The sequence below is a fragment of the Eucalyptus grandis genome, chromosome 5, assembly GCF_016545825.1.
Source record: "Eucalyptus grandis isolate ANBG69807.140 chromosome 5, ASM1654582v1, whole genome shotgun sequence".
NCBI lineage: Eukaryota > Viridiplantae > Streptophyta > Magnoliopsida > Myrtales > Myrtaceae > Eucalyptus > Eucalyptus grandis.
This window is the reverse complement of record NC_052616.1, coordinates 50,140,391-50,168,196: the sequence shown is the minus strand read 5'-3', so window position 1 is coordinate 50,168,196 and position 27,806 is coordinate 50,140,391. Positions and strand designations below refer to the sequence as shown.

At 39.3% G+C, this 27,806-nt stretch overlaps 2 protein-coding genes and 1 non-coding gene across 3 annotated transcripts; 1 reads left to right on the top strand and 2 right to left on the bottom strand.

Annotated features, from left to right (window-relative positions):
- Positions 1 to 443: 443 nt before the first annotated feature.
- LOC104445366 (calmodulin-binding protein 60 B) lies at positions 444 to 7,349 on the bottom strand. Its single transcript, XM_010059257.3, is given in 9 exon segments — positions 444 to 1,648; positions 2,846 to 3,065; positions 3,378 to 3,581; positions 3,666 to 3,826; positions 3,911 to 4,114; positions 4,117 to 4,403; positions 5,012 to 5,070; positions 5,521 to 5,596; positions 6,856 to 7,349. Coding segments are annotated over 9 exon segments (1,863 nt in total). The 5' UTR covers positions 6,969 to 7,349; the 3' UTR covers positions 444 to 1,109.
- Positions 7,350 to 18,068: 10,719 nt separating this feature from the next.
- TRNAM-CAU lies at positions 18,069 to 18,153 on the top strand. The gene is given in 2 exon segments: positions 18,069 to 18,106; positions 18,118 to 18,153. It is a non-coding gene; the product is annotated as a tRNA-Met (tRNA).
- A 692-nt stretch (positions 18,154 to 18,845) lies between these two features.
- LOC104431411 (trafficking protein particle complex subunit 2) lies at positions 18,846 to 22,817 on the bottom strand. Its single transcript, XM_039312101.1, has 6 exons — positions 22,661 to 22,817; positions 21,927 to 22,036; positions 21,464 to 21,549; positions 21,265 to 21,326; positions 20,941 to 21,026; positions 18,846 to 19,350 (listed from the first exon to the last, which is right to left on the bottom strand). The coding sequence occupies exons 2-6, from the start codon at positions 22,005 to 22,007 to the stop codon at positions 19,258 to 19,260; spliced, it is 408 nt and encodes a 135-aa protein (XP_039168035.1). The 5' UTR covers positions 22,008 to 22,036; positions 22,661 to 22,817; the 3' UTR covers positions 18,846 to 19,257.
- Positions 22,818 to 27,806: the final 4,989 nt, after the last annotated feature.

Here is a 27,806-nt window from a genome sequence, read left to right as displayed (position 1 = left end):
TTTTCAATGGCAAATAATGAAAAGACTCGATTGTACCAATCAAATACGCCAGACTACACAAACCAAGCAAGTTATAAGAATTGATTGAAGGGAAAAAGAAAGTTCAAAGACGATGCGGCCAACTGCTAGTAAAGTGGATGTCTTCAGTGATCCTTCGAGTTCACAACTTTTTTTCTGACAAGTCCCAACCCTTCTGTCATGAGATGTGGCACCCGATTCATCTTTACAATCATAAGCAACGGCGAAAACCATGACCATAAAGACGAGGCCTGCTGGAGCTCTGAGAATGCATATACACGTATTCAATGTCAAGTGATACAACATTATGCCGACAATCATGAAGCTCCACACAATCTGCATGCCATGCCTGATACGTTATTACCGCTACATTATTATGAGGCTTGCTGTAAATCTGGTGCAATATCTCTAGCCACGGAAAGTGAGAGACCAAAAGAGGACCTCACAGCAATATCAATGCAAATCACAAACAATGTCGCGAGAAGTCTTGCTTCATTTTGTGAGAAAGTGAATAATACAGGCTAAACTGACAAGCTTAAGAAGTCTAAATACATTAACTGTGTAGGCAGTCGTTAGTCTACCCACAAAAACCAAATCTACAGGTTCGGGATCTTACTGTGCCTACACGAGCGGACTGACATACAACCAACACTAGGACTGACATAAATAGACCCTTACCTTCCATTACCATATGAAAGAACTTGTGCTAACTTATCTAGCTTCTAGAAAGGCTCCTCCCACTAATCAACTTCAGTTTCAGCTTCTGACCAATCAAACATCTCCAGCTGATATGGCTCCAACTTGGTCCATCTTTGCAAACGAGGCAGCAATGTCATGCAGAGACTACTGCAACAATAGCCGCCCATGGATATCAAGCTTTGTGCAGGGACAGAACCCATACACATGTTGACCATTTGTAGGGAGCAGGATCCATTGCAAGAGCTTGATGTGTAAGATTTGACAGATATAATCTGAGGTTATGCCCGTAATTCCCTGCACCGGCACGAACTTATGGTTGACCGGAATTAGGCAGGGGTAGGAGAGGAACATATAAGCATCAAAGCTAGATTGGCTTCATCTTCATCCCTTGTCTACGTTTCATCCAACTCTACAAGTTGTGCCCGTCTCTCTGCAGCCTTCTTCCTTACAAAAATGCCCCATCTCAATGCCGCCTTAAGCTTTAGCCACCCAATAACAGCTTTGCCAGATGAGCGGCTCTGGTCCTCATTGAAGCCGAAATTCTGAGATAGGTTGGGCATGTATGGTGATGAGCATGGGTACCCATCTTCAGTGGCATGGAATGAGGATTCGGTATGGCCTCCCATGTTGAAGATACGGAGGAGATGCTGCATATCCTCATTCTCAAGCATTGCAAGGCTTCTCATACGAATTTCCTCCTCCGGGAAAAGCTCCTCAGCTCCCCTGTAAGGAGGAAGACCTGATGGGCCCGCAGCATGAAAGCCAGATGCCGATGCCTGTGATGGACCAATGCTCAAAAGCTGGGTTTGGTGCGAGGAACTGATTAATGGATCCTGAAGAGGGAATGAAGAGCCATCAATCTGAAGAGGAATACTGACATTGACGCTTGGTGGCTGCATCTGATATCTGGTAGAGATACTGTCATTGTACCCTGTCGAGATTGGAGAGAGAATGAGCAAGTATAAATCAGTGAGTGAAGGAAGATCAGTTGTTTGCCCTCTGAAGTAGCCCCAAAAGGATATAAGAATGAATATCATGAGAGTGAGAGCCTATCTAAATGTTGGACCAACACTATGAAGAACAAAACAAAAAAATAAAGAATTGTCTGCAGAAGCCACCAAATCATTACTCGTGGCTCTTATTTTTCTGTGATTTAAATTATGTAGTAGGGATGTCAGTTCTATTACATCTTGCCCTCTAATTTCAGGGTTATACCAGTCAACCCCCTCTGCCCTTGCAATTGGGTGGTTGCATTTACTGGTTGGATGTCTAACTGTCCAAGAGGTATTATACCTGATCTCATGGCTCAATTTTTCGAAGTATATTGGAAGAGAACCAATACATACTGATGGAAGGCTATTGAGACAGACGCATTTTAAGAAAATAGAGGAGGTAGGAGGGCAATTAGTTAAATCTAGCATGGATCATACATGGAAAATAGTAGAAACCATGCATCAGCCCCCTATAGTTTGATTTTGTCTTAGTTTAGCCCAAAAGATTGGTTCTAATTTTTGGCACAGCAGAGTCTAACGAACATGGCATCACATGAGCAAATTCAAGCCATTTGGAAGTCTTGTTTTTATTTTCCAATCACTCCAAGTTAGACCAAGGGAAGAGACATTTAAATCAGTTTGCAACTTTTATTGAACATAAAGGAACTTGTACCGACTATATTACAGCTACTGAATGGTCAGATTTCATGATCCTGATGTCACGTGCATTAGTATCAGTCTAGTCAAAGCCTAAATTCAGATTTAGGACCAAATTGAATTAAAGGATAAATGGAGTTGACTGAGAAAAAAAAAAAAAAGATTATCAGGGTTGACTAAGACAGGCATGAAAGCATAGGAGTAAAATGTTATTAACCCTATGGAGTTTTAAAAAAAAGGAAAAGAAATTAATTTCTCCTTTCATCTCCTTGAAGCCTACAACTTTCATGTAGGATTAATAAAGTTTCTGCCAAGAGGAACACACTATTAGATCAAACAGATTTAACAAGATTCCAGACATTTTACTGTTGAAAAGAACAGCGATTCACAAAACGATCTCCAAAACTGTCAGTTTCTTGAATCAACCGTTCAGCAAATCATGATTACAATGACATTAGAGATGGAAAGGTTAGTATTACCTGAATCAGCAGGAGGCTGGTCCATGGAAATCGGAACTGAAAGGCTTGGTGGAGTAATCTGCTGATCATATATGTTTGAATACTCCTGTTGACCCATGGGAAATTCAGAGCAAGATGCACCAGCATCCTCATTGTTGAAATCAACCAGAGATTTGCCATCATACTCAATCACGTGCATCCAATTGTCATATGCCTTCTTTACCAAGGTGTCCACATGGACCTTCAGAAATCGAGCCATTTCAGTTTTTGCAATGTACTATAATTGAGACAAGAAAGGTAGGCAAAAAAAAAAAAAAAAAAAAAGATATGCTGCATCTTGTGTAACAAACATCGTTCTCACAAAAACAGAATGTGGTAGACAGGAACAAGAAAAGGCAGTTCATCGAGCAAAGGAACTGGTATCTTTTGACCTGAAGGGACCAAAAGATGTAAAGGCAATAATCACAACATCCCATTGTCCTTCCTTTCAAAATGACGCACTTTAGAGCATGTAGAATCAGTTTATAATGCAGCAACAGAAAAGCAGAATTACCTTCTGATCGTCTGAAAGAGAATCCGCAGAGATATATTGTCCATCTGCGATTAGGCCACTGAATTGATAAATGTTATTGAAAACAACCCCTACATTCCTAGCATCTTCCGGATAATACACATAAAGCTTCCCACTTAAGACACATGTCTTCGCATGGTCAACAAGAACATCCCACATTTTGTTTGACATGCCGCTGCCAAGAATCTACAAAAAAGCAAAAAAGAAGCAATTAACAAAGAGAGAGAAAAAAGTATCCCAAGTTTAACCACGTCATTCTTTGATTCTTACATTCCTCAGTCTCTGTGAGTCTCTGACCACGAGTCTAAGAAAGTCTTCAACTGTATATATCCCGGCCTTATTTAGCCTTTTATGAAAGGAGCCGTCCTTTCCAATCTTCTCCAATCTCCAAACATCATCATGCAGTGCAGGTGGATAATGTTTCTTGTACACTGTAAATTGAAAAAAAAAAAAAATGAGAACTTGCCCGAGAGAGCCCCCAGCTATATAGGATGTGAAAGATTGTCACAACTTACATTCTCCCCTGTGATCCTTAACAGTGAAAGCATCCGTTTTCGCTTCACGTATGCGTATGCCCTCACAACAGCCCGGTGAGACCTTCAAACCGAGTCTGAACTTTCTGCTCCTTATCCAGCTTGAGTTGTCAGTAAAAGTTAGCTCTCCTAGCGTGCCTACACCATCCTTCAGTATCACTTGCAGTTCCCCAGTTAGAAGAGGCTTTTCCCTTCACGTTCTTTCACTACATGACTGTCAAATTCTTCCTGAGTCCAAGTGTCATCATCTTCATTGTTGAAATCCCCTTCAAGGACAACAACATCAAGCTTCACAGAGGACTCTGGACCTGATGTGACAGCACAGCCTGTATCTGCATTCATTAAGACGACATGGATTGCAGCACCTTGCTCGCCTTCCACTTTGCCTCCAGTAAAGAGCGGGAGCGACAACCTGGTCCTGAATTGTAGCTGCAAATTTCTTCCATCGGATCCTTCTAGGCATTTAGGAGAAGACCTAAATTTTCACAAGCCTTAGACAGATGCACCATGAAATTTAAGTGGAAAAATCCACACAAATGTGTGATAGCAGGAAAGACAAGAGACTCAAACACACAGGCAAAGCTTACATTGGCCCACATAATGCTGCACGACTATGGACTATGTTGGTCATATCAGAGAAACAGCAACCAATGACCCCCTTTCAATATTTACACTGGTATTGATCTATCTTCCCAACTTAGAGACTTAATTTAATAATATTGAGCTATAACAAATCCTTCCACAACAATTATAAGATTCCTGGGAATTCTCCACCAATGACGCAATAAAAATTGTTTGCAATAACTTGTATAGTCAAGTATGAATAAACAAACAAGCAAACAAACAAAAAACAACAACAACAACTAAGCTTTATCCCACTGAGCGAGGTCAACCATATAAATAAATAAACCATGGAAGAACTTTATGCACAAACATGTTTCCAGCTTAACCTTCAGGCAATTCATACCCGCCCCTACAGAGCTAATGAGTATCTTCTCAAGCAAACCAGATTCACAACTCAGAGCGTCAAGCCAATACAAAAATGTCATCACTATGGTTCCACCTAGCTAAAAAATAGCATACCTCCCAGTAATTTTGAAGGGGCCCAATTTTGCTAGAGCTCGCTCCACTTCTTCACTTACCTGGTCAATATTTCAGAAAGCAAGTTCTTAAGCTACATTGAAAACTTCAAACATAGCAAATTCCTTTATGACCAATTCTGAGGAACATTATATTGTTATGCAGGCAAAAGCATGATTCATTCCCTCAGTTCCAAATTAAAAGTGTAAACTAAACTATCATAGTCACTACATGATGTTTGGCAAAATCAAAGATGATATTGCTAATGCATAGTCACCCTTACCACGAACATACTACACTATACATGAGTTTTTCACCTCTCAAGGCTCTCAAGCCAATTTAAGGAGACAGTGATACATATAGAATCAGAATATCACTCACTCCCACAAATCATGATAACCACTGTTCTCTAGTTTCTTCATCAACCAATTTTACTACTCTTCCATTAACCAAGAGAAAAGAACATGGAAACACAATAAATGAATAGAATGCGGCTGCCAATTTTATCTTACCACACGCCGAAGTATGGGCTCCAATGATGAGCAAAGTTTCTGCAAACTATCCACCTTGAGAGCTTCAACAATGACACTGCATCAATATAAAGGAACATTAATATATTTATAAACCTCAAAGGAGCAACCATTTTTACATAAGATGCATAATTATAGATAAATTCCCTCTGAAGAAGGCAAGGACACATAACAGAGACAGATCCAGGGCCCAAAACTTTTAGCTACATTAGATGCTATCTATGGAAGATGGTAGAATTCAAGTTTGTATAGAAAAGAAAAAGGAAAACAGACGAAAAGAGTCAAGAATCTACAATGAGAAGTTGGAACACCCTTTTCCAATAGTCGAACTTGATACTTTTGTGAAAAAGAATAATTGTTTAAGCCAAACACAGATAAAGAAACAAAGGGAAAAAGAAAAACAGATGAAAAGAGTCAGGAATCCACAAAAAAAAAATGTCAGGACACCCTTTTCAGAAAGGCAAACATAACTATATTAGGAATAGAGAGATAATTTAAGCCAAACACAGCAAAAAAGAGGTCATTTTAAGAATCTGTAACCCAAAGCCAGAACACTAACACCATACAAAATAGCAAGAACCTGCGTTACTTTGCACCTTCTAAAAATGAAATCAACCTTGAAGTCAACCACTGCAAGCATTTGACCACTTTGAAACTTGGTGCAATATTTATGTTAGATCTATTAGCAGTCTGTGTTACATAACACCGACAACGCAAAAAAGGGTTCTTCAGCAAAAATTCATTAATTATCCGATAAACCACACACAATATACAATTAGCAGCCCTGCAACTTCCCAGTCCGAGTCTCGCTCCATTTACATGTTGCTCAATACGATAACATCAAAACAATTAATCTCAACTCGTACAAACATACTTATAAAACCACCCCTACATCTTTAAATTCACTGGTTTGTTCATGCGAAAATGCATGCGCGCGCATGCTCGCTTTAGTGACCTCACACCGCCGTACTTTATCGAAGCAACATGGTACAGAAAAAGACTTAAAAAGTAACGAAGCACCCCGAATCGAATTCACACTCAAGTACTTCTCGCTGACATCAGCAGGTCAAAAACCGCCGGTACAATCGAACTCCCTCCGTCAACCACCACTCAGCAGCTGACGCAGTCCGCCCACCAAAAACTCCGACCAACCCACGATTTGACAGACGCTCAAAAAGCGACGGCTCCACCTGCAAAGGCGGCAAAACCCACCACTTCGCCGACCCCAAAAACCGCTTCGCCTTCGCCTACACGACAACCCATCTCCGAAGCACGCAGGAGCTCAAGAAAAGAGAAAACCCGGAACGAGAACTTTACCTCGCGAGAGCGGGCCGCTTCCGATCGGGCTGCCCTTCCTCGCCGGAGCCCGAGTCCAGCCCCCGCTTCCCCCTGCTCATGCTGTTCGTCCTCTCCATGTACCTCGTCTGCATCCCTCCCTCCGACAACCCACCACCCCGTTTCGCGAGAACGAGAAGAAAAACCGCTTTGTACCCACGAACGCCCTCGAACCGGACAACAACCTGCGCCAACCGCTTCGCCGACAGACACCTCTCCGCAACAGATTAAACCAGGCCCCGGCACCCCCTCAAGAAAAGCGCCCGGACGAAGGTGGTGTCAGGGGGGGCGTCGTTTCCGCGCGCTTTCGCGGCAGCTGCCGAGGCGGATGCTTCCGGGAAGCTCCCCGAGCGCTTAGCCGCGAGTGGCCAGTGACGGCGACCGCTGAGCCACGCCCAAGTAGAGTAGGAAAGAGGAGGAAGAGAGATTTTCTCGGGAATTCTGATTGGCGAAGAGGAGGAAAAAGTGACGAGAGAAAAGGAAAATAAAAGAAAGGCGAGCGGGAAAGGGCGAGAAAAAAACAGTGGGGGAGAGGGGGGTCGAAAATAAAAATGAAAAAGAAATTATGGGGAGCAAAATCAGAAATTTCCGGGAAGCGTCGGGGAATTTTCGTGGAGGTTTGGAGGGGCCGGCTTTGTTGCCATCGCAGCTTGCCATTGGAGTCCTTGCACGGACGAGCGCAACAGCGACCGGGGGACGGCTTTGATTATATTTTTGGGGGCTTGTGTGTACGGACGCGCCCTTTTTAGATTCAAATCTTCACTCTATTTCCCTTTTTCGCTTTTCGATTTTTTTCAATATTATAATTTTGTCAATTCGATTTTAAACATTTCATGTAAATTTCAAAGGCGTGAAGATTTGCTCTTTCGATTCAAGTGTAAGATTTGTTGGAATCTTGTTGAAGCTTTCGAACTAGTTGTAACCGAATTGGCGTACTTATGATGAATTTGAGGTTGATTTGGTAATTTTCCCCTCGAGGTTCGACACTTATTTGATGTGAAGTGTGATAGGAATCTTTTGAATATATGCAGATGGTTATTGTGTCTAGGTTTGAAGTGGAAATTTTTCGTATGCATTCGCGATTGGATAGGTGACGTGTAGGATAAGTTCAGCTAAACAGCTATCTCGAAATGTACATATCGCTTGTCCGATAGCGAATGAGTACCACTCGTAGAATGATTGAATTCATGTACGGATATCTAGGCAAAAGAATCTCTATAGTTTTTATTTTTTTTTCTCGAAATTATGCATAAGAGCTATAAGTTAAAGTTTAAACATAATCTATGCTTCATAGTGTCTTGTACAGGATTATCTTGGAATGATGTGTTGCCACCCACTTGGAAAATCTATCAAAGTTATCAAGTTTAAGGGACAATTCAAACATATTTAAGTAATTTCCTCAATCAACTTGTATATCAAATTCCTATTATGGATCGATGAAAAACAAATTAATCACATCAGATCACAAGTTGTTAGATATAATGATCCGTACAACCTCGGATAGACACGAGACATCTCGCTTTATACTAGATAAGGTTCCACTCGCCTTATCCGCTCGGCTGTGTCCTCAAAATTGATTGAGAAACCACCTATCTATCCAAATCAATTATTACATAGTGATTGTTATTGATTTATTTTCTTTCAAAAATGAAATGCTTCCACACATAACGAATGATTTTGAGTAGGCAAGGATGCCATAAGCTCGTGTGTTAAAAGTACCCCATCAATTCAATCGAGTTAGGGCGGCCATCCCGATTCATTACAAATAGACTCCGATGATGTCTTAGAAAGCTGTTTTTTCTCTTTCCAAGACTTGATTCCATTGCTATTCTCCATGGTGCCCGAGTTAGTGGCAAGTCTTAGACTAAATTCACAAGTTTGTCTTCGCTCATCATTGAACGGATCACCACAAAATCGATTGGGAAAAAAAAGGGGAGCTGACATCATCCTTTTTTATTACATCAAGCCCTATCACGAAAGTTGAAAACTAAAACACTTACAAAATTGCACTAATTGGAAGAAAAAAAAGCATAGGTCACATTAATAATTATGGGATTTAAGAATTAAAGCTGCGACTTTCTGAGGTTTATCCGTAATGAATGTCTAAAGACGACTTTAAAAGATCCTGAAATCCATGCTGGTGTCCATCGGCGCGGTTGGACGGTTGGATTTGCATGAGATGGTCAGTACTGAGGATCAAGATAATCTGGGCCGTCGGTTTTTTATTATTTTATTATTTTTTTGGGTGAAGATAAGGACCTTTGAATATTACGAAGAGGAATTTATCCACGTGGGGAATCAGTCTACAAAGCCGTCCGTGATTGCGTGGGGTGGAGGATTAGTGGCTACCGTGCGCCGATGGTACAGCGGCCGTTTGATTCGGCGTTGGTAATCATCACGACTTTGACCCTTTTATTTTTTATTTTATTTTGCTTTTGTTATTCCTCATCTTTGACTTGAATTCCACCCTGCAACAATAGCCTAATCAATGAGAAAATATTCGGTGGCACATGACATGCGTGAGCTAGTAAGCTCCACTCAAAAGGTAATATGTATGAGAAGACATGTATCAATTATTTTTTTTTTTTCTATGCTCAGGATCTATTGGGCTTACGCCGAACAGCCCACGGCCTGTAGAGTATGCGGTGACAATGCAAATATTCGAACTCGTTCCCTCATGCGTAAGATAGTAGAATTCAACCAATTGCACTGCCCATCGATGGTTTACATGTATCAATTATTTGTAAAACTAAAATTGGAGGCTTTTTTTTTTCTCTCCTCTAGCTGACAAATTGAAAAGGGATTGAATACATGTAACATTAAATGCTCACATTTAAATTACCGCTTAAAACTCTCTCTTCTTTTAATTTTCAAGGGCATTTTACATTCTACCCTAGAGAAGAACAATAAGAATACATTATCTCTTTCTTTCTCCAACACTTCCTGCCGCCGCCACCTCCCTCAAAGCCTCATTGGTTGTGGCTATTGCTTAGATCTACCTTTGGCATGTTGCCTCCCTCAAAAGCCATGGTGATCACAATTGCTAGGTCTTGAGCCCCCTCCACCTCCATTGTCGCCTCCAGAGTCCATCAAAAGCTACAATTCATCGTCTCTCTTCTCTCCATACACAATCACATTGGCATGCCATGGAAGGTGCCAAATCCCTGGCTGTTTTAGACACAACAATCAAGCACAAGGTGTATACTTGGGTTGGTCCATACTTGGGTTGGTCACTTGGGGAATCCTAGTGATGTCTATTATGGCCGCACCATCTCTTTCAACCTCAACAACTTCTAAGCCTTCGTTGAATTGTGCCCCTACAATGATCTCGTCATTATGCCTCATCCCGTCCACAATCTTATCCACTTTAATTCTCTCGATCATTTGGTAAGATTTCGCTTGTGAGAGGAACTATATGTGTATGTTGATTTCAATCTCTTTACAATTGATCAAAGCAAATGTGTTTGTGATGGTTGTTTGCATTTTGTTATTCTTCATGTTGAGTTCCATTAGCACGCATGGTCGAGCTTTATCTAATCTTGATTAGTTGCTTATTGATGTACGGTGAGACAAGGAGGGAGGGAGGTACTAATGAGAAAATCAGTCTAATGATTGAGTCGATGATCCGTTTCTTGTAAGGGTGAAGGAATATTTGATGGGTGTAGTTGAGTAAAGATGAATACATCATCAAGAGTTTATAGGTGTGTACGATTAGAGATCTTGTCATGATTACAATTATACGAAAAGTTGATTCGATTAACATCAAACATTTGTGCTCAGGTATTGAAAAGAAAAAATATCAATTGATCTATTTTAAAAGGTTTAAGACCCAATTGGTAAAAAAAAAAATAAGTTTATGACTTAATTGATCTATTTTTTTTTACCAATTAAGTCCTAAACTTTTACAATTATTCTCGATTAGTCCATCCGACCAAAATTGGCCGGTTGGTGCCGACGAGCTTTTTTAATAATATTTTATTTTAAAAAATTATTATTATTATTTTTATCTTTTTTTCCTTTTTCCACTTTTTTTTTCTTCTCCTCCTCTTCCTCCCCCTCCTCCCGCCTCCTTCATTTGGCTTCGGCGACTGGCTAGGCTGGTTGGGCTAGACTGAGGCGATTCGGTGGGGCGAGCCCCCGCTGGATTGCCTCGCCAGATTCGGCAGGGTTTTGGTGAGCCCCCCTCGTCGGATCTAGCTAGGCACTAGCGAGCCCCCTCACCGATCCGGAAGGGGGCTCAATGTCGCGTCTGGCGAGGCCTCCTCATCGGATTTGGCAAGGGCTCGCCTCGCCCGATGACCGCGAGGCGAGCCCTCGCCAAATCCGATGGGGGCTTGTCCCACCGTCGCTGGGCATGAGCTCGCCGACTAGTGAGGCAAGCCCATTGGATCGCCTCAATCCGATGACCAGCCAGCCTAGCTAGTTGCTGGAGCCAAAGGAAGGAGGAGGGAGGAAGGTAGAAGAGAGGGAAAAAAAGGGGGAAAAAAGATTTAAAAATTAATAAATTTTTTAAAAATAAAATATTATTAAAAAAGCTCACCGGCACTAACCGACTGTCACGTCAGCACCAGCCAACCAATTTTGGCCGGATGGACTAATCAAGAATAATTGTAAAAGGTTTATGACTCAATTAGTAAAAAAAAAGTTTATGATTGAATTGGCACAATTATAATATGTTTAGGACTTTTTTGGTAATTTTTTTAACTAGAATGACAGTGAAGCAACATAATTGACTAATACAATCTCAGTTAAGACACTCCTTTCTACATTGCAAAAAAAAAAAAAAAAAAAATCCTTAGCAAGTCTGTTCTCCATCTAAAGAGACATACCCACCAAAAATTCCATACTTCTTCTACCTTGAGTATCAATATTCTTTCTTTTTGGTACACAAGCACTAATGTTTGATATCAACAGAATCAATATTGTTGATTCATTGTTAACATATAGAATGAATGGACTTACTAAGGATTTTTTGTTTGCAATGTAGAAAGAATTGTCTTACCCGAGAGTGTATTAGTCAATTGTGTCGCTTCATTGTCATTCTAGTCACATTTCTAATTTCCCATCAAATTTGCAACTTTTTCGTTGCTCTAGTCGCATGTTAATATAAGTCCTCTTCATCATGTTGTTTATACATTACTTTCTTCAACTCTTCTACTTGTAACTTGCACTGTGCGACTTATATGTCTAGTGAGGAACAAGTGGGATCAAAAGCCATGTCTCTGTTACATGAAGAGAGATTGGGAGAGTCCCTTAATAGTCTTGTTACGAAATAGTAGAGAGGAGGGTCACATTGTCGAAAAAGGAAGCGATTGGATCATTTATAAACCATTTATGCTCGTTAATTAATCAATCTCCCTATAGTTATTATGCAAGTTCTATGGTCATTATTATTGCATAATTTGAGGTCTATGGTCATTATTATTGTATAACTCGATAATTATAGGGAGATTAATAACTTAATGGCCATAGATAGGTCATTAATGATGAAATCGCTTTCTCTTCGACAATGTGAGCCGCCTCACTACTACTCTGTAACCAGGCTATTGAGGGACCCTCATGGTCTCTTCATGCAACAACAACAACCCTCTACTGGCACTTTTTTCTCACCAGAAACATAAGTCGTACAGTGCAAGTTACAATAAAAGGTCTTTTGAAGAAAGCAATGTATCAACAACATGACAAAGATGACTCACGATTAACAAGCCACTAGAGCAGCGAAAGAGTTGAAAATTGGATGCGAAGTTGAGTTGACTAGGATGACAATGAAGAGACACAATTGACTAATACACTTTTAGTTAAGACAGTCCTTTCCAGATTATAAAAAAAATCCTTAATAAGTTCATTCTCCATGTAAAGGAATATACCTACCAAAAATTTCATACTTCTTCTATCTTGAGCACTAGCACTAATCTTTTTTTTTTCTTTCGATACATGAACACTAATGCTTGATATCCACATAATCAACTTTTCATATAATTATAACCATGATAAGATCTCTACTCATACACACCTACAAACTCTTGATGAAGACTTCATCTTTCACTTAGCTACACCCACCAAATTTTCCTCCACCCTTACAAGCAAACCACAATAATCCTATACGTAAGAAGAATCGGACAATGTGTGAAATGGATGATCGACTTAATCACTAGACCGATTCTCTCATTGGTACCCACATTTGAACCTCCCTCCCTGCTTGTTTTGCCGTACATTAGTAAGCAACTCATCAAGATTAGATACAACTTGAGCTTGTGTGCTAATGGAGCTCAACATATGATAAGAACAGCCATCATAAGCGCACATCATTCACTCACGAGTGAAACTTTACCAGTGAAACTTTACCAGATGATTGAGAGAATTAAAATGAACGGGGTTAGCTCATGAATGGTGGCCACTGATGGGCCTTCGGGGGTGGAGGCAAAGGGGGCTCAGGGCCTAGTAGCTATGACTGATAGGGCTCTTGGGGAGGCGATGTGCTAAAGGCATTTCTAGGCGACAATTATGACCTACGGGGATTTAAAGGAGGCAAAGGCGGTGGGACATGCTAGAGAAAGAAAGAGAGGATGTATCTCTACTATTCTTGGGGAGAAAATGTTTACTGATTTGCAAGAGCCACCTCAATAGCTGAGGTCACGCGCATTTTTTCACTCTGAACCAATTAGAAATTGACCATCTCCAGCCGCCTTGAGCCTAACCTCCCTGCCTCCGTCCGACTTCGCCATCCGCGAAGTTGCCAGCGCAACATTCAAGGCGACCACTGCTGAGCATCGTACCTTCTCCGTCGTCTTTGTGGTCGGGATTACTTTCGTTGCCGCGAATCATATTTTGGAGTCGTAGCGACGGAGTTACAGTTCTCAAAGTTGACCAACGTCGCTCTCGGCCTTAGACGAGTCACCGCCGCTAAAAAACAAGGTCAACCACTACCGCTCGTCCAACTTTCTTTCGTCGTCGTTGCAAGTCTGGAAATCGACGTCTCGCAGCCATAGATGAGCCACTAGTTGTGGAAAACGAAGACGAAAGCTTCATGATTCATTCTCAATTTTCTTTTTTTTATTTTATTTGTTTTCAAGAGAAGCCTTCAAATCTGGGCTCAGCCAAACCTTTAGATTTGGAGCCGGGCAACGTTGGCTCGTTTTAATGCGAGAGACCATGGACGGCCATGTCTCAAGAGCCAGCCGAAACGCCTCGGAGCACAGCGTTGATGGCCATGGATGGTGCTCACTGGAAAAAGAAGAAGGTGGAAGCGAAAGAAGAGAAAAATTTAAATTTTTATTTTTTTATCGACCTCAGCAAACACATGTCTATTAATTTTTATATTTTTTATCAATGGCATTTCTTTGAAAATTGCTTTTCAAAACATAATTTAGCAAACGATTTTTGCATTTAGATGAAATCCTTTAAACTAAATTGCTTTGCATTTTTTAATGGTATTTAAAATATTAAACCAAACGCATCCTTAGAAAACCCAAACAAGGGTTATGGTGGGCTTCAAGTGGTCAAATCAATCTTGAATGCGTCTTGAACTTGTCGGGCGATTGAAGCAAGCACTATCATGCGAATTTTTTTACTGAACTTGTGTCAAAATTTCTAAAAACAAGAATTACAATCCATAAAGACCTGAAGCCCCCAAACTACTTTGTTTATTTTTTTTCACATAATTGTCTCTTTTCTTTCTTTACTTCGTGTTGTATAATAATGCGGAAACTATCGCCTTTTAATCAAATAAACGCAAAATCACCAATAAAATAAACAAAGGACAATGAAGAACCCTAGAGATTTTTATTATATGATTTGAATATTGATACCTACTCCATTGGGAGAGTTGGTAACAAATAATCTATTAATCAATCGCACAACCACAATATTAACATTTCATTGAGGTTCTCGTGACTAAAAGATCGTGCTTAATTGAGGAAGGCCGTCCAAGTTTTCCTAGGGTTCAGTTAGGATTTTGGAACATTCTTGGGAATGGGCGAGACGGTAATTGTGCCAAATGCTAGAGCTTTCTCAACTTAAATGCAGGTACTTGGAAGGAGAGGGGATACGGTCTCGTCCGTTAGATTGAACATGAATCAATGGTTGTAGTGAAGGAGTCTCTAGTATAAGAAGAGGCGCTCTCTTCCTTATTGTATCCATCTAATCATTTCAGTAACAAAATTCCCTTCTCTTCCATAGCTTCTTTCTCTACAATCCTTGTGAGCAAGTGAGTAATCGATCTTGGGAAAGGAAATGGCATAAATTAGATGTTCCAACGATCAAGGAAGCCTAAATTGAAGCCTTAATTCACAATTATACAGAATTTATGATTAACATTGAATGCAGTACGAGGAAACAATAATGTCAAATGCTAATAAAAGAAAGTAGGGTTGCTTAGCGTTGCAAGAGAGCCTGAATTAGCATGAAAGTAGACAAAATTAGCATGGAAGTGGCAGATATGTCATACTTGGATAAGAGGCCACCAATATAAGAGCCACCAATATAGTTAAGGCAACTGACCCATTATCCATAAAAGTGAGTTCCAAGATAAGCTTTTCAGGCAACTGACCCATTATTCATAAAAGTGAGTTCCAAGATAAGCTTTTCAGCTTTGGAAGACAAATGGAAGAAGAAATCATGCCCTTTATTTTAGATCTCTGTCAAGGTTTCGCTCCTAAACACGCAAAGGTACCTAATACTGATATTTGGATTAGTCGGGCATTGCTCCTAAACATGCATGAAGGTACCATAATACTATACGCAAATCAACGAATAAAGGGTCACTTCAATATTTGGATTAGTTGGTGAATAAAGGATCAAGAGTTGATTTATGGCAAAGTTGATGTATACGGAAGATGTCTCTTGATCCATCTTAAAGTTTATGTATATGGAAGATGTCTTTTGATTTGCAAAGGATAAGAAAGAAAGATTTCACAGGAAAAATCACGACATAACAATACCCTCTATACATATTGCAAGAAATATTGCAAGAATTTGACTCATCTAACTCATCGAGCAAGAGATTGGGAAGCCCACAAGGACTTCACCTACTTGACAAAACACTTGTTTGATAAGTTTTTAAGATTTTCTATTTATGAAAGAATTGTCCAATTATAACTAATTGGTCTAATTTCTAATATAAATTGCAATTCTCATTAAATGTCCCTAAATATGTAATCACTAAATGACCTACATATATGACATATTAACATTAATAACATAATCTAAACTATATGGCATGACTTGTAACATGGCGTGGCATGGTGATGCAATTAAACTGTATGACATAATATACAATGATGCGGCTACTCTGCATGATATGGCATATGATGAAATTAAATTGCATGACATAACATACAATGATACGGCTATGACGATGTCACTAATGCATGACATTTTTTGGTTTTTGCATTAAAATTCGTAACTCTAAATAAATTAAAATAGAAATGCGCCTAAAGTGAAATATTATCTAAGTTAGAAATGGGCAAGAACCCGAGTAGGAATTTGCTCCCGACCCACCCGAGTTCAATTCAGGTCCATGACCCTGAGAAGTCCAGTCTGGATCTTCGCTCGAGTGCCATGGGCTGTAGTACATCCATTGTTGACGGAACCCAGAGGCCCATTGATTGGGTTCGATAGCCCATGGGCCATGGACAGGAATCCATGGTGCAAAGACACCATCTCAAGGTTAACGTGACGCTTCGCAAACACTGAATATATTTTCTTCTAAGGGAAAATGTAAAAGGCACTTGAAAATTAAAAATGAGAATTTATTATTGCTTTTGCTTAATCCTTTATCGGCTTTTGTTTTGGACGTTTATGAACTCGTACAAAGAGATTTAATGATTTTTAACCCGTGCGAGGCCACATACGGATGAATTGAATAGGCATTCCATATTAATTAGAATTAGGAGTGATGATTGCAGCGACGATCGAGGGAGGACACATGTCACTCACTGGTGATACTCATGGTTATACCCGGGAGAAATTAACTTCAAAAACTTCAACTCTTCATATACCTATCCAAATCTGGCTCAACTTTTCGTTTTCTTTTTTCATTTTCCCAAAAAATGAAAGGAATTTAAGTCTGCATTTAGTAGTTTAGATTTGAATAAGGATAGAATAAATTATTCTATCGAGTATTTGGCAAACTGGGTAAATTCATAAACATCCAAATAAAATGTCATATGAGAAATGCGGGATAAGAGTAGGATATATCTAAATTAGATTAAAAAAATATTAAAAGTAACTTAACAAACTCTACTATCTTACTAGGATTGAGTGATGAAGTGACACATCCTTTGCCACGCCAACCACCATGTGAGGACCATCAACACTTGATTGTCATCACTTTTCACCATCATGCAATTGTCTTCCTTCGGATTATCGTTGATTCCATCGCTGATTGGCCAACCAATCATATTTTGAATGATTGTGAAAATGAGAAGTTATACGTCACGTGATTATTATCATAGAAGCTTGACTCCCCTCATAAGTCATGAGTGTGCTAGATCCTTTGAGCCCTCATCACTCGCTGTCCCGGCGCCATTCACTTGTAAACATCAATCCACCTCCTTTCCACGCGTTTGCTTCATTTCATCGTCGTTGACCTTTGATGTCAATGGGCACTCGAGCTTTGCTCATGGCATTTGCCACCCACGTTGCCACCTTTCGTCTTTGCATCGGCAGCTATGGCCTCGTCTTACAGATTGGTTGTGCCTGCTACCTCCCAAATCACTCTGCAACGCCCTCGGCAATCCGAGGCTCATCTTTGTTGGCGTCCGGATGGCCTCCGACGCGATGAAGTTGAGTGAGAACTTCGTCCTGGAGGTGGAAATTTATGGATTTGGTGAAGTTGGCGGTGAAGGAGACGTACAAGATAGAGGGAGAGAGTGGGCCTGACAAGAGGGGCCTTCAAGAGGAGATCTTGAGATCATGCGGAAGATTATGCAGGGCAACTGTTATTTTCGAAGATTCTTAAAAATTTTTAATCAAACTTGTAATGAAATTTTTTTACAATTTGGATAATTTTCAATCCCTACATTATCCTATCTTATAACAACATAAATCCGGACGACTAAATGCAACCTAATTTCTTCGATCGTAGAAGAGGAAAAACAAATCAACCAATTCGCCGTTAAATAGCACAGACAGGAGGAAGAATAAGTAAAATATACTTAAAATATAAATATAATTATAGTCAAGTAGCCACAACTGGGGTGGTGGCGCAGTTGGCTAGCGCGTAGGTCTCATAGCTTCTGAGTTATCCTGAGGTCGAGAGTTCGAGCCTCTCTCACCCCATTAAATCTCCTTTTTGTCCCTTCATATATTTCTTCTCTCTTTCTCTCTCGTATTAGAATCATTGTCACACCATCTTTTTTCTATGTTCATCAAAAGTCATTAATTACGTTTCAATCTTCTCCGCAACAAATGTGATTTGCAAGTTTTCTTGTCTAGTTCTACAAGAACAGGTTTGCGCGGCAAGAAGGGGCTCGTTCAGTTTGCATTCATGACTCTGTCCATATCATCGATTTCTCTCGTATTAAAAGTCCTTTTTTCCTTTCGAAGATCGAATCCAACAGTCTTATTTGAGTTAAGGATGGGGCTCAGATTTAAACCACCAAACTGACGATCGGCTCTTACATCTCACATCAAAGCCCAGAGGAAGAAAGATTTGAAAAGAGAAGAATGATGCCATAGCCTGTCACGAATATGTATAAGTCTTCTGAATATTTCCGGCCTTGTATTTAACTCATGAACATGCTAGTGCAGCATGTCGAATTCCCAAGAAAGTACTTTCTAATTACTACAACACTGCCGAAATCCCCTTGCCTGGAGTTTGCTCCCAGAATCATAGCCATCTCTACCCCCTCAAAATGCTTGTCGTAACCACGGTCACAACATAATAAATCATACCAAAAGCTGGTAATGTCCAATGGGTCCAGATTAACATGCGCGCACACGCAAGAAAGAAACCAAAGCAACACGGGAGCTTTCATCGGAAACGACACTGAATTCAATCGTTACTCGAATGCCACCCAGTTCCTTTTTTCTACAAGCCGTCCAATTTACGAGTCACAGATACAAATCACAGATTATCAGCAATAAGAAACATAAAGCACATTCGATTCCTTGAATAAAAGACAGGGCAATCTTCTAAGAGAGAAACAGCAGGTCACGTTGCTGATAATCAGGCCAACATGGCATCACCAATCAGCAAAATGAATCAAGTGCTTTAATTCTCATGCAACAACACGAGCACATAACTGCAACGCGCTTGCTTCCACCAGTAAATCAGCAAGCGCATGATTGATGACAGGCTATTAGGAGTCCGCTAGCCCTTAGTGGTCAAATCTTGCAAGCTCATCACTGTTCCATCACTGGCTTGTTCCCAAAAATTGGCTTTTATAAGTATTTTCTTGCAAGAGCGCGGACCTTTGTGTCAAAATGTGAAGACGCAATGCGGGAACCAGGTAAGTAGAGCGGGTTCAGAATTATCTGCAAAATCAGGAATAAAAACTCTGAGAAGTGAAAAATAACTCACAGATTCACCCATTCATCACGGTGATGATGGCAGTAACATCCACGATCTCCTTTTCAAACTTGTGACCCCAGAAAAACTGAGCATGTAATCATGACATTCGATGCTAATGATAAGAGAATGGACAAAATGCAAACAAGACCCTATATTAGTTTGGTTATTCAATTAAATCAAACTATCTAATAGCAAAAAATGCTACTAATTTGATATTGTGAGTCCAGTAACATTGGTCTAATAAGATCATTTCTACCGTATTAGTGCACTAACTGACTACCTGCAACAGTGATGCCATAAAAAACTGAACATTTTAGTGGAGCGTGGGAATATTTTTCATCGTCTTTTAGGTAAGGCATTCAAATGCCATCTCTCTTTTTTCTTTTGAGATGGGGATTTCACATGCCGGTCATAAAGAGAGGCACATCCCACATTTGAACACCAATAAAGTCTTCAAACGCCCCATTGCACCAAATACAATTTGAAAGACCAAAACATTATGCAAATAGGTAATATTTCCAAACTAACGTTCCATATCATCTATTGGCCTCCCCACCAATCAACTCTCACACAGAAATTTGATTCCTTGCAGACCTTCAATTACTAGAGGGCATTGTGTCACTTAATATAAAACCTCAAACGCATGAATAATCATAGTTAAGGGTGATCAAGCTGCTAGAAGCAGCCGATGGGAGATTCGGGTGAATCTTAATTCTTTACGGGCTTCACTTCAGAAGCTCTCATGGAACCACGAGTTGTTAGAACCTTGATTTAGTACACTTAGATGCTTCAAAGGTTGCCATAGTGAGAAAAATTATTAGACAAGTATAGGATGCGGTGTAGACTGAAGAAGAAAAACAGCAAATGGCAAAAATTCTGGATATGTAACCCAGGAGCCAGAGATTGGCTGTGAAAGTATGAAGTGAAAGTGAAGAAATCACGGGCATGCATATTTGAACTGATTCATCCCATATAATGTTAAGTTCCATATTACGAGTGTTGATATGAACCGAAAGGAGTTGACAGTAGCTGTTATTAGAAGGTCATTGACAGTCAAAGACTCAAGGATGGCCACTAATCATTTAAAACCATGGGTACTCAAATGGAGCACGGAATTAAGTTCAAGGAATTCAAAAACAATAATAAAAAGTCGCAGATTATTGGACAAAACCTCGGGATGAAAGAGTGCATGTAAGGTGTCAAAAGTTGGAAGTAGTTATGGTTCTGCAAACTCCAACAACTTGTCGATACACTCTCATGTATAATTCGGATATACATATACTGAGATCCAGGTTCAATTGTCCAACTATTTGAGCATTTAATAAACTATGACAAAAGTAAATAAAGAAATGTCGATCTCCTCTATGCAGAAACACTGTCAGTGGTAGTAATGAACTCAAGAAAAAATGAACTGTATAAATTAACATCAAACGGCAATAATCCAAACATGGGAAAGAAAATTCCTCGGTAATCTACGAGTAATGAAAATGCAAAATAACTAGAAACCATCAACTTAAGGAAAAAGTTCAGTGGAAAAAAGAACAGCATATTACCTTTATATAAAGCTCATGAACCTCTTGGAAAAAGCTCTTAATTCCATCATCGTTACGCGAGTCATGAAGTAGCATAAATCGTGTATGTAAGATACAGGAGTCAAGGGTATTCATATACAGTCAATAATGCAAAAGAATGACCAAGAGAAATATCGTGAGTCGAGACAAAAGAATGAGGAGTTATTCAAGGAGTTTAAAGCTGCATAAATTTGCTCTGCTTTAGTAGCAGAATTTTTCTTTTTTGGGTGGGAAGGAAGAACAAACTGCCGGCAATAAAAGCATAAATGGCAGATAAGAAAATATGTAGTTGCTATCAAAGGATATGACCAGCTGTGACGTACACTGAAACCACAAGATCATTAAATCTGTCTATTGCTTTCAGAAACCTGCACGATGAATGAAAACCAATTTTTAGCAAAACTTCTAGCACACAATTATAAAAGGGATATAATAGAGCAGAAACTGAAGCTCACGGCAGTGAAGAGATAACATAGCGCAACCATTTGAAAGTAAACAAACTCACATGGCACTAGTCGTCCATGCAAGGTCCTGAACAATATCTTGGGCTGCATGCAGGATGAATTGATGCAAATGTGCTGCATCTTCTCTCTGATCGGGGAAAAAGAAGTTCATTGGATTTAACAAACAGCTAATTTATAAACAAATTAAAAAAACAGATATAAATAAACAGAAACTCGAAAGCAATATCCCTTTCGGCCAGGTTTAACTCAAAACGTCCAGGATAACAAGAGAAAAGTAAACTTCTTCCCCTCCCCAGGGATAGCATGAAACCGTCATGCTAATCATGTAAGATGAGTTACTAAGTATGCTATTACACATTAAATGTTCACAATCAAATCAAGCAAGAGTTCGGACAAATGTGCATCCACATCATATCACAATCTGAAGAATCATTACAATTTCCAAACAAAAAAGGAGCTGAAAGGAAAACAAAGACCCACATCATAGTCTCAAGAAAGACATACTTTAACAGCAGATCCAACTTCAGCTTCATATATAGGGATATCGTTTCTGCTGACGATGATGAAACAAGCCGTCGTCGCCATAGCGACAAATTATTGACTATCTTTTCGACCTGCAAAGGGGGGACATTAGAGAGCCAGAACACATTACATTCCAAAATCTAACACCCCGCATCACAGGCATTTCGATCTACGAGCACATCTAACACCCCCAGTCAGCAAAACCCACAGCACAAGTCTCTCAATTCCACAACCACATCAGCCGACGAAACCTCGACGACAAAATGCGCAACGACAGACGCGGAAGTGTTCGAAACTCAATCAAGAGCAAGGCAACCCAGCGAAACATACGCGATTCAGCAATAGAAAAAAAAAAAAAAAAAAAAAGCAGAAGCACTCCGAAATGAACACCGGCGACCGAACGGAACAGTCGCCATCGCCGATTACAATCAAAATCCTGCCTTAGAAATCCGGCGGAAAAGACACTCCACCATCGCCGATCGCAATCTCTCCCCCTCCTCCCCCCCGGACTTTTCGCGAGGGAAAGCACGCGAAGCAAGCTAATGGAACGGCGCCCGATGGCCAGTCCGATCCGAATGCGGCCTCTCTTTCCTCCTCGGATCGCCACCGATCGAGCGCCCGCCCGCCCGCCCGCCGGCCGGCGACGATCCTCGGGAATCGCGAGAGCAGCCGGCATCGGAGACGAGGAGGTCGAGGTTTCGGAGCGGACGTCGTACCTGGCGATCTCGCGGCGGAGGCGACGGCGGTTGCGGAGAGAGGATTTCTCGAAGCCACCGATCGGAGTTTCAGTCGCTCTAGCTGCTTCGGTGCTTGGTGGAGAGTTCGGAAGGGTGCAGAGACGTCGCCCATGGATGAACTGAACCGGACCGGTTCGAACCGAGTTAATTGCCCTTTTTCATTATGGGAATAGACACAAATGATCCGGAATTTTAGTTCAATATACAATATAATTCCTCAACTTTTAATTTATTCATTATGGTTCTTAAAATTTAGCCTGATGTGCATATGAAAAGACTACTTTAAACATTTTAATATAATTTGGGGACTGAATTGGATATGCACCAAAAAGTTAAGAACCAAAGTGGACAAATTAATAGCTCAAACATTGAACATTTAGCTAAAATTTAGAGATTATATTAAACAAATTAAAATTTTAAAGACCATGTTACACACTATACTGCCAAACCATTTATGTCCTTATCTCTTTCATTTTTGTCTTCTTTTTTCTTTTTCCAAGGAAAATGACAGTCCATAGATTTGGTTACAAATTTTCAACCCACTTTGTAATGCCATTAGTTTATTCAATGTAATCCGTAAACCATTATAAAATATCTAAAAAATTAGTTTATACAATGTAATTCGTGAACCATTAAAAATATCCAATCTAATTCATAAATTATCAATTTATTTAATTTGACTTTGAAAAATTCCAAATAAAAACTTGAAATACTTTCATTTTATCAAATAAATGTATAAAATTAACATTGTTTCAAATAAAGACTTGAACTGCTCTCATTTTCTCTGGTTTGAAATTGCCATATCAATTTTACATAAGGGTTTGAACTCTTTATTTGGTAAGGAACAATTTCGTCTTTTACGTCTTTTCTTTTTTTCTATTTTTTCTTTACAAACCAGGGGGAAAAAACAGAACACATGGAAGGGGTGGCTCCCTCCCGTATGTGGCATTACTAACTATTTGATCATGTATATTGTCATAATAGTATACATTTTGCCTAGTTTGCAAAATTTTCTAGGGGCAACTCAGTGGGATTGCAAGAGCAAATTTTCTACTCTACATAACCATCATTGAATTTTGTGTTTTTTTTTTCCTGAACGGTAGTAAATCTGATTAAGGAGGAGAATATTAATCATTATTTTAACAGCACCCTTCAAAAAGCTTTATTGTACCCTAAAGGCTTTTTAAGAGTCTTCTCTCGAAACCCATATCAAGAGTTTGAAAGGTACTTGACAATGAGAAGGAAAGAATGTTTCCTAAACAGTATTCTAATGTGTGTCTATAATCCATATCACGCATAAGAACTTGATATTTAAATCAAAGAGGTCTCTTTGGTTTCTTTGTAAGCAAAAGTAAATTTCCAAATTCAGCTCAATAAATCCTCTAAAAAAGAGGCTACACCTCTATATCTCATTGATTACCTTAATTTGATTTTTTGCACATTGTCTGATATATTATCGACTAGATAAAATAGTGAATGATTTGATGTTTAGTTTTCTTTTTTACCATTTATTTTGCTAACATTTTCTATCATGACACTTTTCTTAGTCTTTGTAGTTTTCTTTTCACTATATGCTAGTGTCACGGTCACAAGGTTTCCATGACTAAGAGATCGTGCATAATTGAAGAAGACCTCTCAAGATCGCTCAGGGTTTCGCTTTTGTAATGTTCCCAAGGATGGACAAGATAGTAATTGCATCGAGGATCTAGAATTCTCTTGACATAAATGCCAATAGGTGGTAGGTGAGAAGGCACGATCTTGTCCGTTGGATCGTAAAACAATCGATGGTTGTAATTCGATAGCCACTAATATAAAAAGGGGTGCTCTCCCTCTCATTTTATCTATCCAACTATTTCACAATCAAAGTTTCATTCTATAAGCTTCTTTCTCTACAAACTTTCACTCAAGTGAGTGCAGCTACTATAGCAAGTGAGCAAGCGAGTGCAGCTCCTATAGATAGATTATCAAGAGTTTTATGGCAAATTAGCTAAAGAAACAATATAAAAAAATTGGATAATAAACTCCTATATTAAAATTTGTTAAAAGTCAATTGAACTATTAGTCCTGATTTCAGATAAAAGCTTCACTTAGAATAGAGCTTTACTTTATAGTTACCAATATGTTAGAGCTAAAAATGATTCTCATAATATGGTAGGCTTATAATGATCTGCACTATAACTACTATAAAAAATGAGGAGAAGGTCATTAAAATATTTGACACGCGAAGAACGGGCCAAGTTACATGTTGTCTTACCTTTGAGAGAGGTAAAATTTAGTGGTTAGATCTAGTTCTGCATATGATATTTCGGTGATATATATATATATATTTTTGCATTAGGAGAACCTTTAGATTTTTTCTTGGAATTTGAGGAGTCTTTTCCAGGCATGGAAGGAACAATAATCCATGTAAGAAATACGTGGGTATTCTATTCTGTTTTTTTCATGGTTCCGTGAAAAAAAATTACTGAGATAAATTATGTTTAGGTTCATGGCAAAAATAATGCAACAAGCTGCCCAAGAGTGTGTTGACGCCTACAATCCTATCTTGAACTTCTTTCTCCGAGTCTAAGTCCAGCTTGAATTGTCAGTGAATTCTAGTGCTAGGCGAGGCTGAATTCAATGACAATTCAAGCTGGACTTGCACTCAGAGAAAGAAGTTCAAGATAGGATTGTAGGCGTCACCACACTTTTGGGCAGCTTGTTGCATTCTTTTTGGTATGAACCTGAACACAATTTATCTTAGTAAATTTTTTTTACGAAACCTTTAAAAAAACAGAATACTTACGTATTTCTTGCATGGATTATTGTTCCCTCCGTGCTTGGAAAAGACTCCTCAAATTCTAAGAAAAAAATCTAAAGGGTCCTCCTAACACAAAAAAAAAAAATCAATATCATCGAAATATCACCTGCAGAACTAGATCTAACCAATAAATCTTACCTTTCCCGAAGGTGAGACAGCATGTAACTTGTCCTGTTCCTCGCGTGTCAAATGTTTTAGTGACCTTCTCCTCATTTTCTACATCATAGAGCAGATCATAATAAGCCTACCCTATTCTAAGAATATCCATTCATGAAGCAACAACGGAGTCATTAGAGTAGAGCGAAAGTCCATGGTGGCCTTCATTTTTAGCTCTAACAAATAAGTCTGCTTATATTTTACTATCGGTAGCTATAAAGTAAAGCTCTATTCTAAGTGAAGCCTTGTTTTATTTGAAACCAGGAGCCAAGTAATAGTTCAGTTGACTTGTAACAAATCTTAATAAAGAAGTTTATTATCTTTTTTTTTTCCTGGAATTAAAATTTCTTTAGCTAATTTGCTGCACTTGCTTGCCCACTCGGGGATTGATCACTCACTCTCACCTAGATTTTAGAGAGAGATTTTAGAGAGAAAAAGTTTGTAGAGAGAAGCTTATAGAATGGAACTTTGATTATGAAATAGTTGGATAGATAAAATGAGGGGGAGAGCACCCTTTTTATATTAGTGCCTATTGAATTACAATCATTGATTGTTTTATGATCTAACAGACAAGATCATGCCTTCTCACCTGTCACCTATTGACATTTATGTCGAGAGAATTCTAGATCCTTGACGCAATTACTATCTCATCCGTCCTTGGGAACATTTCAAAAGCTCTTGAAGAAATCCTGAGCAATCTTGAGAGGTCTTCTTCGATTATGCACAATCTCTTAGTCGTGGGAACCTTGTGACCGTGGCACTAGCATATAGTGAAAAGAAAACTCAAAGACTAAGAAAAGTGTCACGATAGAAAATGTTAGCAAAATCGATAGTAAAAAGGAAAAGTAAAAATCAAATCATTCACTATTTTATCTATTCAATAATATACCAAGAAATGATGTGCAAGGTAATCAATGGGATATAGAGGTATAGCCTCTTTTTTAGAGGATTTATTGAGCTGAATTTGGAATTTTACTTTTGCTTACAAAGAAACCAAAAAGACCTCATTGATGGGTCTAGTAAGCAGAGGTCTCTTCCATTCGTGCTCTTTCACTATGTATTTCTCAAATTCTTCCGTGGTCCAGTTAGCATCGTCATCTATCTTGAAACCACATTCAAGCACCACAACTTCTAACTTAACAGAGGACTCTGGACCTGTTTTGATGATATCGCCTGTGTTTGTATTGACTAACACCACTCCAACGGGACACCTTGCTTTCCTTCTAGTTTCTGCCCAGTAACACATTTAGGCAACTTGAAGTGATACAGTTCAGGCTTTAAAGCATATGGTTGTCTATGTGCAGGTTTTCGAAATGGTTAAGCTGATACATGTACGTCCTCTTAAAAGATGTCATTCAAATACTAGAATCTGGTTCTCAACATTGTCAATAGTCCAAGCCGAAGATTCATGACAATAGCTTTCCATACATTGCAGCATTTTCATTAGCAACTGACTAGCTGGTAATGCGACTCTAACCACTTCATGGCCAATAGGTGAACTGGAACTAAAAAAAGAAAATATACGGATTTCATTCAATCATCTTACCACTCTCCGACTAGTATCCTCCGGCAATGAGCAAATGATAGGCATAATCCTCTTTAAGAGTACCATGGATGCAACTGCATGAAGAAAATTTGCTCAGCAATTGGAATCCAATGAAGTTGTCATGGTGAAAACAAAAATATGAATAATTATAACTCTAACATCATATTTTAAATTGTATTCATTGTTTTAGACTTGTTCAGTCTTATGAAATTTATGATGCCTAACCTTTAAGATCTTGCACTTCAAGTGTGCATGAATGCAATCAAGTTTTAGACTGATTTGGAAGAATTCTCGCTAATTCATGTCGCTTGTATGCATTTCGGATGGAACGTAGTTTGATTTTTGTGACTTTGCAGCAAGTGAAAAGGATAATCGGAGGTCTAAAATGAACATCTTAAAGAGTACATAGAATTAAATAGAATGCAAAGGCTTAGAAAGGTGAGGTCGCCAAACCCGCTCAACTGCCGTTTCTGAACCTCTGTATTAGCTTTTCAACTCTACCTTCCGAAGAACCCGATCTACTCACCCAGAAAAATTTCAGAGTAGCCACGATAAACACAAGACAGTTACTTTTCCTCCAAGGGAAAAGTATTAGTGCCTCTTGACAAGATCAGCCAACTGAG